We start from the raw sequence: 13,427 nt of genomic DNA on the forward strand, positions 1-13,427 counted from the left end.
GTCAACTCGAGGGCAAACATCTAAAATCATCAATTTTCAACTGAAAAATCGTCCGTTTTACATCCTATTGCCCTGAGCTTTGCTTAAGATTGTCAATTTCATTCTTAATGAAATGGACAATTTAATGTATCCATGTCAACCTTTGGAGAGGGGGTGGATTTTACAAGTATAGTGCTCTGCACGACATCTTTACTTACGAAATCTAAAGATTTCGTAAGCATATTGATGACTTCCGTCGTGTGTGTGTGTGTGTGTGTGTGTGTGTGTGTGTGTGTGTGTGTGTGTGTGTGTGTGTGTGTGTATGTGTGTGTGTGTGTGTGTGTGTGTGTGTGTGTGTGTGTGTGTGTGTGTGTGTGTGTGTGTGTGTGTTTTTGTGTGTGTGTGTGTGCTTGTGTGTTTGTTTGTAGGCACGATAACTCGAGAACAGAAGAAGCTACCAATGTCAAATTACACCACGTGATTCAGGAGGGTGATGGCTAGCACTGATTATATTTTGGTCAAAATCGGTCAAAGGTCAAGGTCACAGTGAGGTCAAACATTCGATTTTTGATGGATTGGTACAGAATAATCATATAAACTTCTGGTTTGCGTCGCTACCTTCTCTGGAGATAGCTTTTATTAGACAAGGTCAGAGGTCAAGTTGACGATTTTGTAAGTACCAGTCTATGACTGCATGTTTTCTTGTTTGTGTGTGAACAAAATATCTCAATGTTTTGGATGGATTTGGAAGAAACTTGGTGGATGAGTTGGTTGGGTGACAAGTACAAGCCAATTAGATTTCCGTTCAGGTCCGAATCCAGATCTGACTTATCATTGGGATACAAAACGTAAAGTAATCACCCTGGAGGAGGTATGCACTCCACTGAGTGCCCTTTGAGTTCTTTCTTTTTTTGGCAAATACCTGGTTCCTATTGCCAATCACAAGTTATGATTGAAGCTGAAAATGTTTTATAATTACCTCCACCACAAAGGTGGATTAGTGGGGCAACTTAGCATAACAATTGTGCATTTTGTGAGGAAAGCACCAAATTTGGCACACTAGTAGCCTAACGTATTATGAACAGATTTGGATATTGGGCCATCTCAAATTCAGCCGCTGATGGCTGTGGCAGCCATTTTACACTGCCATCAAAAATTTTGAGATGGCCCAATATCCAAATCTGTTCATAGAAGGATAGGCTACTATCGTGCCAAATTTGGTGCTTTCCTCACAAAATGCACAATTGTTATGCTATATTTAGCTAAGTTGCCCCACTAGATGGAGATTGTTTTCACCCCTGTCTGTTTGTTAATTGCCGGAATCCTTCGGATTTCAGCAATTATGTTGGTGGTCATGTGTGTCATTCTGTCTGTCTGTCTTTGTTTGTGTGTTTGTTTACCCTGTAGCAGCCACACCGTTTCAGCGATCATGACCCAACTGGGTACAGACGTCGGCCATGGTCCAACTTCGACACTTGTCATTTTTGGTGAATCTAGGTCAAAGGTCAAGGTCACGGTCACTGAAAAACCAAAATTCTTATTTTCGCAATAACGGCCGCTAAAATGGTCGTATCGACTTCAAACCAAATCCAAAATGTGCATCTTCCAATACTGCATCCAACCATATGTCTCATTGGGGTGTCACACCATCACCCTTCTTAGCAGTCGGGGGTCGAATGTTGGGGGGGGGGGGTCGGATCAAAAATTTCAAATTGCGATAAAAACGCCATTTCAAGTCCGATTGACTTCCAAGTTATGATCATGACCAAACTAAGTGCTATAACTCATTAAACAATAACACTATCAACTTATAAGAACCAAATTGATTTCCAGGTTTTTGTTTTTTCAGATATCATCGAGATATGACAAAGTTATTCCGGCAATTTCTTGCTCAATGAGCAATTTCATTTGGTTGTTTGCGAACAAAATATCTCAAAACATTGCGAACGGATTCATACGAAATTTGGTGGAGAGCTTGGGTATGTGACAAAGACGAAATGATTAGATATTGTGAAGATCCAAATGTGGATCTGGATTTAAGAATTTTTAAAGTGTTTTTTCACCATTGAGAGATGAGACCAAAATGACAAGTAGCATGATATCTCAAAAAGTTGTTGATGGATTTGGACGAAACTTGGTGGATGAGTTTGACTATAACATGGAAGAATTGTTTTGATTTTGGTAAAGATCTGAATCCAGATCCGAGAATTGTTTTTTAAGTGATTCTTCACCATCGAGTGATGGGGCTAAAACTATATATAGCACGATATCTCAAAAAGTTATGGACGGATTCGGATGAAACTTGGTGGATGAGTTGGTTAGATGACCAAAACAAGCTGATTTAAATTTTAGTTTAGGTCCGAATCCAGATCTGTCAGTGGGATATTAAACGTAAACTAATCAGCCTGGCAGGGGTTTGCGCTCTACCAAGTACCTTTCCAGTTATTAATCCCATGCTTTCGAGAAAAGCGGGAATATTGTGATTGTCTCCGCCGTCCGTCCGTCCGTCCGTCCGTCCGTCCGTCCGTCCGTACGTCCGTACGTCCGTCTGTCTTACCCTGTAACTCCTCCTACACCGTTTGAAATAGGAACTTGAAACTTTGGGACATAGTAGATATATGTATGGGGAAGTGCACAACACTTTTGGATTTTTGATATGACCCCTAGGGGCCAGGCCAGAGGGGTTGGGGTCATGGGGGTCGATTTAAAAAAAAAATTGTCTTATAGCTTTTTAAATCAAACATATTAATGAGATACATTTAACAACATATTTTTTTAAACACATGATGATCAGAGGGTGCTTGGGGGGTAGGGGGTGCTTAGCAGAGAGGGGGTCAAAATAGCCCCTCCTACACCGTTTGAGATAGGAACTTGAAACTTTGGAACATCGTAGATATATGTATGGGGAAGTGCACAACACTGTTGGACTTTTGATATGACCCCTTGGGGCTGGGCCAGAGGGGGTGGGGTCATGGGGGCTGATTAAAAAAAAACTAGCGTTAATGGGACAAAGCAGTGCGCGCGGGAATATGCGATGGTGTGCCATCGACAACGTAGTTCTAGTTTTGTTTGATTTCATTTGGTGAAGGGAAATCTTTAAACAGTACAAATGAACATCTTGTGCTGGTACCACGTGTAACACGTAGACAGAATTGAATGTGAAATTACAATACAAACACGAGTTAGGTTTGGTAATAATAGGGTGGTAGGATTGGCATTGCATGAAAGTAAACTGACACTTCTGGTAAAGATCTTTTTAACTTATCAAGCAAAAAGCACTTGGTAGTGAAGTGATGTTCATTTGCATTTTGTATTTAACATTTGATTGGACACTGTGACTGATTTTTGCCTGTTATGGTGGCCTGTATTTCCAAAGGGAGTTTTTTGAGTACAGCCTGGAAGCCTCTAAGTCTTTGCGGCAAAGGCCTGGTGAGGGTCCACTCACATATCTCAACAAGGGGCAGTTCTATGCAATTTCACTGAGGGAGCAGGGCACCGACAAGTGTTTACGACATCCCATGAGCAAACTTCGGGTGCGTTGTGATCTTCGAGACTTTCTAATGGTAGTATATTTATTGGAGTATTGGAGTATAGCTTTAAAATCCATCGATTCTTCTCCTTCATTTATTGTCCCCCCCCTTTCTTCTTGGCCTTGCTTCCTTTGCTGCATGTATATTGGAATGGACGAAACTGTGAACTTTCAATAAAATTAAGTAATAATTTAAACACTGACCTGAATTAATATATCAATGCTGTGGAAATGTTTAGATGAAAATTTAAAAGGGTTTGCAAAGTCCAGTGATGTGATGGTTAGTGCTGGCTTTGCAGAGTGTGATCATGGTGGTGTTTGGGGAAGACAAGAATCGTGATGAGCAGCTGAAGTACTGGAAGTATTGGCACTCACGTCAGCATACAGCAAAACAGAGGGTCATCGACATTGGTATGCCCGCAGCATGCCATGTTTCTCTTGTACTGCTCTCTGAGGACCTTCGCTTGCATAAGTTAGCCTTCACTCTCCTAATTCTATGTTGTGACCTTTTTATTATATTATTGTTGACATCGAACATACGACTAGTGTATTAGAACTGTTTTCAGCCATTTGATCCTGAAGTACCCTTGGCCTGTCAGCTGTTTTTGATGCAAGTTGACAATAGCATACTACTTGACAATCTTCAGTCCTGTTTTAGTATATCTGGTCACGCATTTGAATGTTCTCAATGGTAAATAATGCTGGTTTTTCATCAGATCAGATTAATCAATATGGCGGTGTTTCCCGAGGATCTATTCCTTGTCCACTTTTTGTTCTCATGTACTGCATCCACTTGGTATAATTTGTATGATTTCAATATCAGATTTTTATCACTAAGCTTGTGCTGCACAGGCCGACGTGCCTGTTGAACCTGATGGTATGTTGCCTTCTAACCCTCTGAATTCCTGTCTCTCTCTTAAATTCAAACATGGAGGTCCATGCACATTCTCAAACTCATTGCTACTAACAGAGGAACATTGGTCTTTATCAAGACTAGTGTCTCTCTCCATCAGCAGACAATGCAAGTGGTATGTTTCATCAACTAAAAGTTGGCAGAGGAGCCTCTTGCACCGACCATGAGCTAACGCTGGAAACATCAGCTTTGCTTTGCTTCCCAAGGCGGTCAGCACACCTTTGACAACCTTCAGTTGATAGTCAATCATTGCTGCTAAGGCCTCGGTCACATTTGCTCTACGGCGAGGATACGGCGGCCGTACGCCTTCTGAATTGACAAACGTGTGGCAGCCGCAGAGAAACTGAGGTGGCCTCAGGGAGGCCCTACGCCGTTTGGCTATATTTTACAAGCCGTAGGGGTGCTGTGGAATTGTAGCGCGGTTATAACTTTTTTTCATTTCTACATTCGCCGTAGCAATTCGACAAGCCAAGCTATGACGTAGGTGTGTTCCACGTCAACCATACGTTGGGCGTACGGTGGGCTTGCGTTATTCGTGCGGCTGCCGTAAGCTCTTCTCAATGAAAATTGATTTTCCCAACCCCCAAAAACTTACGGCGGCCGCACTATTTCCACGGTCGCTTTACGATGGCCTTGCGGTCTGTGTGACTACCCGCGGAAAAAGCAGGGTCAACGCATGGTTCCCCTACGCCCGCCGTGCACCGACGCATGGCCTCCGTGGCAGTCTGCGTCGACCATGCGTCCACCGTGCGCTACCGCGAGAGATCGGAGTATAGGTGTTTGCCTATACACAATGGTGCCCCCAGAGTCCCAATTTAATTCGTTCCAGGAGGCTGTTCGGATTGCAAAAAGTTCAGATTCCAAAAATTTTTTCCCAATAAGAAATAATGGAAAGTGAATTAATCCGTTCGTGGATCCAAAGAAAACCCACTTTCAAGACACTTTAAACTGAAATTCCCCATGTTTAAGGTAAAATAAGATGAGTCAATGACCTTCGGTGGCGGTGTATTGTATGTAAACTGGTACAATCACCACATCCAAAGGTCCACACAGGCTCGAGCTCCGGCTTGAGTTCCGATCGCTCGTGCACTCTTCGAGAGCGCTGCCCCCAGGGCAGCTCATCAAACATGATGCCCGCAGAACCACAATCACTTTCATCAAACGCATCGGGCTGACGTAATCATGGATATTCCAAATTACAACCGGTTTTGCTGTGAAATTCAATCCTTGCCCAACAGTCTGTCACACCACGTGATCGGATTGCTTTTTTTGTTATTAATTAAAACACAAGATGATTAAAAAAACAAACATCACAAGTGAAGGTGAAAACACGAGGTAAGGCCAAAGTCACATTTGGCTCGGTGGCCGGAGGGTCTACAAAATGTACGGGCACTAGCAATTATAAAGCGGCCGCAGTATTTCCACGGACACACAATGTAGCAGTCACATATGTTTTTATTTTTCGGGGAGCTGCACGGCGTATTTATAAATTGTGGAGACTGTAAACGTGGGGGTGCCGTACGGTCTTTGATTTGATGTCGCACGGTGACCTTAGGGCGTTCCTGCAGCGGCCATAGAATTTTCAAGGCAGACGCAAGGCGACCGCAGGGGGGGCCGCAGGGGGACCCTAAGCCGAACGTGTGGCCAGACGGATGGTAACGAATGGGTTAATTATTTATTTATTTTTTACCAGTTCTTTTGTTTCGGCTTGTCGAATTTCTACGGCGAACGTAGAAATGAAAAAAGTTATAACTCCGCGTTATAATTCCACAGCGACCTTACGACCTGTAAAATATAGCCATACGGCATAGGGCCACCCTGAGGCCACCTCAGTTTCCCTGCGGCCGCCGCACGTTTCTGTAAATTCAGAGGGCAAACGGCCGCCGTATCCTCGCCGTGGAGCAAATGTGACTGAGGCCTAAAGTATCGATCGACACACGAGAGATGCTTTCACGAGGACTTTCACCGACGAACTGAATGAACAAAGCGTGAAGATGCGGCTTGAACAGGTGGGGGAGACACGTGAACAAACATGAACGCTACGTTGTGTTCGGTTTTTTAAAATGTATTAGGTTTTTAGGGCAAAATTTTCTCGAAAAAATTGTTCGGATTCTGGGGACACCATGGTATATTATACTTATAGTATATTCAGTTATATATACTGTTATATTTTTATTTCAGTAAAAAAAGGAACTGGTATATATACCCACTCGTTACCGTCCGTCTGGCCGCACGTTCGCCTTAAGGCCCCCCTGCGGTCGCCTTGCGTCTGCCTTGAAAATTCTATGGCCGCTGCAGGAACGCCCTAAAGTCACCGTGCGACATCAAATCAAAGTCCGTACGGCACCCCCACGTTTTCGGTCTCCACGATTTCTAAATACGCCGTGCGGCTACCCGAAAAATAAAAACATATGTGACTGCTACATTGTGTGACCGTGGAAATACTGCGGCCGCTGTATAATTGCTCGTGGCCGCAGATTTCAGAGACCCCACAGCCGCCGTGGCAAATGTGACCTCGGCCGAAGGCTGACATGCTGGTCCTTAGTGCCTCATCCCCTCTTAAAAAGCTCCATTCCAGATTGTGAAACTTGGGGATGATCACATGACCTCTGCTTTCATGGTTTCAGATTAGTTACTGCTAAAATCTATAAATCTATTTTCTTTCATCTGCCACAAATTATTGTCCAAATATTCTCATGTTTATCTGTAGGATAACTGAAACTTTGGTTCAATCTCTCATATCATGCTTGGACTACTGCAACCTGTTGTGAGCAGGCTTACCGACTTCTTCAAGTCCTTACACCTTTTTCATAATAAAGTAGCCAGGCTCATCGTTCAAGTTCATAAATTTGACCACATCATTCCTGACTCCCAGCATGCCAACATGTAAATTTTAAAATATTCCTTATAACCTTAAATCCCCAAAATGACTGTTTCCACCGGCATTTCTGACTGACACCTTCATGCACCCCTGTAAAAGAATGCTACGGTATAATGATGTGAATCCCCTGGTAGTTTCTCTCATTTTGATGATTGAGCATTCTTTTTGATGTGCTCCTCAAATGTGTAAATTGCTTCCTTTTAAAATTTGCACAGCCTCGTCAATTTCAGTTTTAAAATCTCTTTTTACCGTTGCTTTTCATTTATTCTAACTTATCTTTCCTCCTATTTTCATTGCAGCAGCTTTGAGATTTTATTTCTAAATGCAAAACAGGATATATAAGACACTGAGTGAGTGATTGTTTGACCGAGTCTCGGTATGTAGTGACATGGCTTCTCCTCCCTTGGACTCTCCTGGGGTGACATTCGCAAGCCTTTTGGAGTGTCGTGTTTTGTTGTCACATCTGTTGGCTGCATGTACTTCTCTATCCTAGTATCGGTGCATTAATTCCACCTTCAGTTATCCAACTCTTCCATAAACTTCGGCCTCTTAACGAACAAATTAAAAAAAAAACAACAATGAAGTTGTCTTTCTAAACCAAATCTCCTTTAATTTGTTTTTGACTTCGTACAGTTATTGCTTGTCGTTTGGTTGTACTGTATAGCTTCGTCTTGCGAACAGGCAGTTTGTTGTTCATATTTGTTCACAAAGCACTGCTGATGAGGGTATGAGAAGCAGGTGTAAGGTAATGGTACATTGGCTAAGCAGAGGAATTTTACCTGTGCGATTGGCTCTTATCGCACGTAGCCGTCTGGCTGCACAGATGGCTATCTCTTTATGCTCTGCCGTGTCTGCTACTGCTGCTATTAACAGTGATCTTCAGCTTCTGGAAGAGCGCTTGTATGTAAATCAAAATGAGAACAAAGACATTCGTCGACATCAATATACTCTGGAATGAATTGGAAGAATATTATTAGACTATGCACAAACACTTCTAGTCCTAGACATTTAAACCTGGTTTTCCCCACATCATGAACCTTGGGTTCAGAATGCAACATGAATGAGCAAACACCATTACTTGCCTGACAGAAAGATGGGAAGCAATAGTTTATATCTGACTGCAAATAATTGTAAGGGGATGGCATTAAGATAATAACATGCAGAAATCTCGTATCTCAACATGTCATTCCTTCCCAGTCTGGTTAGCAACTTCCTTGGTGTGAGTCGCACAAAAATGTTTCTTATGTTTCGGATTTAAACCTTCAGGACTTGGTTGTATTTTTCCAAGACGCTTGAATTATCTTGTCGTTTTCTTATTTGCTCGAAGCTGAAGCATAATTGTTTTGTTGTTTGTTTTATTTATTTCCATTTGCTCTTCGTTTTTTTTTATTATTTAAAAAAAATTTTTTTGATGAAGATTGCTTTTAAGTTTGGGTTTGCCCAATCTCATTATATGGAGCACTTGGTGTGGATAATGACAGTTTATTTATTTATTAATTCCTTTCTTTTATTTATTTTCCACGCTTGAGCATCATGGATGATTTAAAATAAGGATGAGGCGGTTTTAACCAACACAAAAGGGCAGGAGGAAAACGCATGAATGTTTGGACATAACAATAAAACATGACCTGTAAAAAAGGCAAGGTAAGGTGATGTTAAAAGAAAACGTAACAACAAATGATATATTTTTGTTTCTTTTATCAAAGAAACAAACCTGCTCCTTTTTTTTTTTCTGTGGAATTGTGCTTGTCCGTATTTCATTTGCAGCATTGTGAAGGTGACTTGGGTGGGATGAGGTGTGTTTGGTTTGGGCCCCAATACAAAGCCTCTGTTTGCCCATCTCGTGTTCCCATAGAGACTTGTGTTGGATGCAGATGAAGCGTGGCTTGCAACCACACCCAGTGTGGCGTGGAATCTGTACAAATTTGAAAGGGCTAAAGGGTGAGAGTACATTTTGTTTTATGGCAAAGTAGTTTCTATTCCCTCGTTAACTACGAGTTTCAGGTGCTGTTTATTAAACTTTTATTTCGATCTCTTTCCAAATACTTCTGTTCAGTGTGTAATGTGTTTGACCTGTTGTATGCAAATGATGTTCTTTTTCTCACGTGTTTGTCTTAAAATGCAATAGTCGCTTTGTTTCCTGGTATATTGCAAGTGGGTGTGCCTACTCGATGTTCTCATCTGAGCAAATAGCTCATGATCCTGGGATCCCAGGTTCAAATCCCATTTACTGTACATATTTGTCAATTGTTTCTGAATTGTCCTTGTGATTCATGTCCAACTTCACTGACATGTCAGGGTCCTTGTACCGCATGTGTAGTGTGTACAAACTCCTACAAATGAGCCTTGGATAATGTTTTGTTTTTTAAAGACTGCAACTGTCCTTTATAAATAAAGTTGAAACTTTAAAGGTTGCTAAAATTGTCATCCAGCTTGTGCTGACTTGAGGCATTGAATCATGAATGTTTTGCTCATAACTGATCCAGGTTCACAGTTTTGTCATAGGGGCATCATTTGAATGTCACATTTTTCTGAAAACAAGTGAACATGTACCTCGTCACAGCTTTTCTGTGTTGAGAGTAACAAACACTTCTGAGCCAATCCATTGACTTCCCACTTCGCGGTGACTTCAAAGTGTTGCAGCTTGGGTCTTGGAATGTTATTTGTTCTGTAACTTGTTAAACGGTCTGATGCTAAGGCAAGTGCCACTTTCACCAACATTTGCATATAATATCACATGACTAGTTAACCTGACAATTGACCTTAAAGAGTTGTGGATGGTGTAGAAGCTAAAAAGTCAGCTAAGCATCTTTTTCAAGGTTGGTATTGTCCTTGGTGCATCGCCCTTCCTGCGAATCACCAGGATAACAGCTTATAGTCTGATTAGGGAGCAAACCAAGACTCGATGACTCATTGGTTCTTGCACTACTTCTGAGCCCTGGGACAGAAATTGCCAGAGTAGAAATATAACAGGGTTATACCCGAATGTTAGATTGCAGTATAAACTAGAGGGGGAGCACTCGGTAGAGTGCAAAACCTCCGCCGCCAATACTGCTGGGTCACTTAAGTGAACCTGATATCCTATTCATTGTAGGTCAAAACGGATCAGACTCTACTGAACCATGATTGAATAAACTAAACTAGATTGATGCGCATGTAGAAATGCAAAAAAAAAAAAAAAAATCGGAATTTTTTGAAAAAAATTGCAAATTTTTGTTTTTTTTTCTCTAACAATTTTTATTTTTTTTGGGGGGGGGTTGGAAATCACTTAAAACATGTAGAAATGCAAAAAAAAATTCAAATATTTTTCAAATAAAATCGAAATTTTTTTGAAAAAAAGTAAAATTTCCCGTTTTTTTTTTCTCCAACAACTTTTATTTTTATTTTTGGTTGGAAATCACTTTAAACATGTAGAAATGCAAAACAAAAATTCAAATATTTTTTCAAAATGGCCGCCATAGCGGCCACATTGGACTTTGGACCAAGTCCAAAATCTAATGGCATGATCCTTGGACCAAGTTTCGTCAAAATCAGTCCAGGAGTGTTTCCGTAATACCCTGTTCACAAACAAAAAAAAATAAAAATAAAAATAAAAAAAATTCGAGGGGGAGCACTCAGTAGAGTGCAAAACCTCTGCTGCCAATACTGCTGGGTCACTTAAGTGAACCCGATATCCGATTCATTGTCGGTCAAAATGGATCAGACTCTACTGAACCACGAGTGAATAAACTAAACTAGATCGACGCACATGTAAAAATGTGAAAAAAAAATCAATTTTTTTGAAAAAAAAGGTGCAAAATTTCTAAGTTTTTTTTTCTCTAAAATTTTTGGGGGGGTTGGAAATCACTTAAAACATGTAGAAATGCAAAAAAAAATTCAAATATTTTTCAAATAAAATCGAAATTTTTTTGAAAAAAAGTTGGTTTTATTTTTTTTTCTCTCACAAATTTTTTTTTTGGTTGGAAATCACTTAAAACATGTAGAAATGCAAAAACAAAAATTCAAATATTTTTCAAAATGGCCACCATTGTGGCCATATTGGACTTTGGACCAGGTCCAAAATGTAATGGCATGATCCTTGGACCATACCTAATCCCCCCACCAAGTTTCGTCGAAATCCGTCCAGTAGTTTTTCCGTAATACTGTTCACAAACAAACAGCAACAAACAAACAAACAAACAAGGGTTAAAACAGTAACCTCCATGCATCTTCGATGGCGGAGGTTAATTATACATTAATTGTAAAAACCACATTGTCATTCTTTGTTGGACTGAAAAAGAATTTGCTCCTGTAACCCAACTGACCCTGTTTTATTACTTTACTTATTTATTTATTATTCAAGATGCACAAATCGATTTTTCATTGCAAAACATGTTGTTGCTCAATAAGCATTTGATATATATATATATATGAAAATTTAATTTGCAAAATGAAATTCTTTAACTTAATTTGGAGCATGCTTGAAGGTTTATTTGTTGTACATCTTTGTGCATACAATATTATCGGGGGAGAGGAGTTACTTATCTTTATAAATATTTTAAAGTGTTTATGTTTGTTCATGATTTTTTGAAGGCCAAACTGTAGTACTGAGAAACCCCAAATTTTGGATGTAAGAACTTCAGGATCGAGGCAAGGTTTTAAGGTTTTAAGGTACCCCTCCCCCAAAGGAAAAGGAAATTTAAGGTACCCCTCCCCCCCCAACCCCCCTCCCACAAAGTATATCCCCCAACCCCTCAAGGAAATTCTCTGTATGTATATTTGAGTAGTTCTGAAAATCATAGGGAAAAAAATGGCTCGGCCAATCCACCAAATTTTGTGAATGTGCTGGGGATGCCCAGGGTGAGGTCATGAGTAGAACCTCCTTCACCCACAAGGAGCTGCATGGGGGGGGGGGGACTACGTATGGGTTCTGGCACATGTTGTGCACTGAAAACGTTGAAATCTTATAAATAACTTTGTTTGTGTGTTCTTGTTTTTTGCATTTGTTTGTTACTCTTTCACGGCCGAAACCACCTCCGAGAAAAACCTCATCCGGTTGGGCAGCACCGGGAACATCCCTCCCACCCCCTACCCCTCCCGTCCCAACCACCTCTTATGCAGCACCAGGTAGCCCTTGCTATTAACTTGTAAAGTAGAGGTGTGAGTATCAATTAAAATCGTCATGCCTGTGTTCGTATCTAATCTGTGACAGAAGCTGTATATGATGGGTGATGTGTGAGAGGTGGCAGGTGCATCCGAGTTGAATTCTGGGAATTGGACATGTTGATTTATTTCCGTGATCATTGGATTGGAAATTATTTTGGAAACACACAAGTGATGAATGTGAAGGAGTCACAAATGATGAGTAATTGAAAGTACAAGTAAATTATGAATGTGCTCTTGGGAAAATGAATACAAGAGCAGGTTGCGGGTCACCAAACATGTTCTGAAAATTTATCTATATGATAATATGTGCATTAAATAGTTCGATGCAAACTGTTGTGGTTGCCTAACTATTGGGATGGTTGATGAAATTTAACTCCGAAGATGTTATTTCTCGAGGCTGTTGAAAAAAAAAAACAGCCGTGTGCCCATATATGGATGGTGACGTCACGTTCTCCAAAACAAAACGGACGCTCACTCGCTCATTGAAGAAGTGTCCAGTTCAGCAGGCCATTCTTTCACTTTTTTGAGCTTGCAACTGTCTATATTATCCTTTATTATTTTGAATTATTGTAGAACAAAGTTATTTGGATATTTGTACATCATGCCTTGTACATGTGTCATCATGTTTTGCGAAAACGGGTAATCACTCCCACCGATTCCCGAAGGAATCAAACATTCGCCGGCAGTGGATAAGATTTGTACAAACAAAACGGGTAAAGAGGACCCTTTGGATAGACTTGTCATTTGTGGTGAACATTTCACAGCCGAGGATTACGAAGGCATAAACACATCTGATCACCACTCTGTGAATATGAGTTGTTGGTTGACAAGTTCTCCAGATACTGCTCTGTCACAGAATCAATTGAGTTCAAGTGAGAAAAACCTTAAAATGTATTCTTAAAGAGTACATGGAAAAACACATAAATAAACTTTCTGAAAAACACAAGCATGAAAAAATTTCTCAACAAATCAACATATTG

General features: G+C 40.6%; 1 protein-coding gene across 2 annotated transcripts in view; it reads left to right on the forward strand.

Moving 5' to 3' along the window:
- LOC147017326 (grainyhead-like protein 2 homolog) overlaps nucleotides 1–13,427 on the forward strand; it is an 83,407-nt gene that overhangs the window by 15,555 nt on the left and 54,425 nt on the right. The window contains exons 6-7 of one of the 2 annotated variants that reach the window (XM_085846856.1): nucleotides 3,356–3,542; nucleotides 3,808–3,919. In XM_085846856.1, coding sequence (XP_085702982.1) covers nucleotides 3,356–3,542; nucleotides 3,808–3,919 — 299 coding nt within the window. The remainder of the gene's footprint in view (nucleotides 1–3,355; nucleotides 3,543–3,807; nucleotides 3,920–13,427) is intronic. The other variant, XM_085846857.1, reaches the window with a different exon arrangement.

Source organism: Eptatretus burgeri, chromosome 11 (assembly GCF_056783735.1).
Source record: "Eptatretus burgeri isolate ZD-2024b chromosome 11, Ebu_testis_v1, whole genome shotgun sequence".
NCBI lineage: Eukaryota > Metazoa > Chordata > Myxini > Myxiniformes > Myxinidae > Eptatretus > Eptatretus burgeri.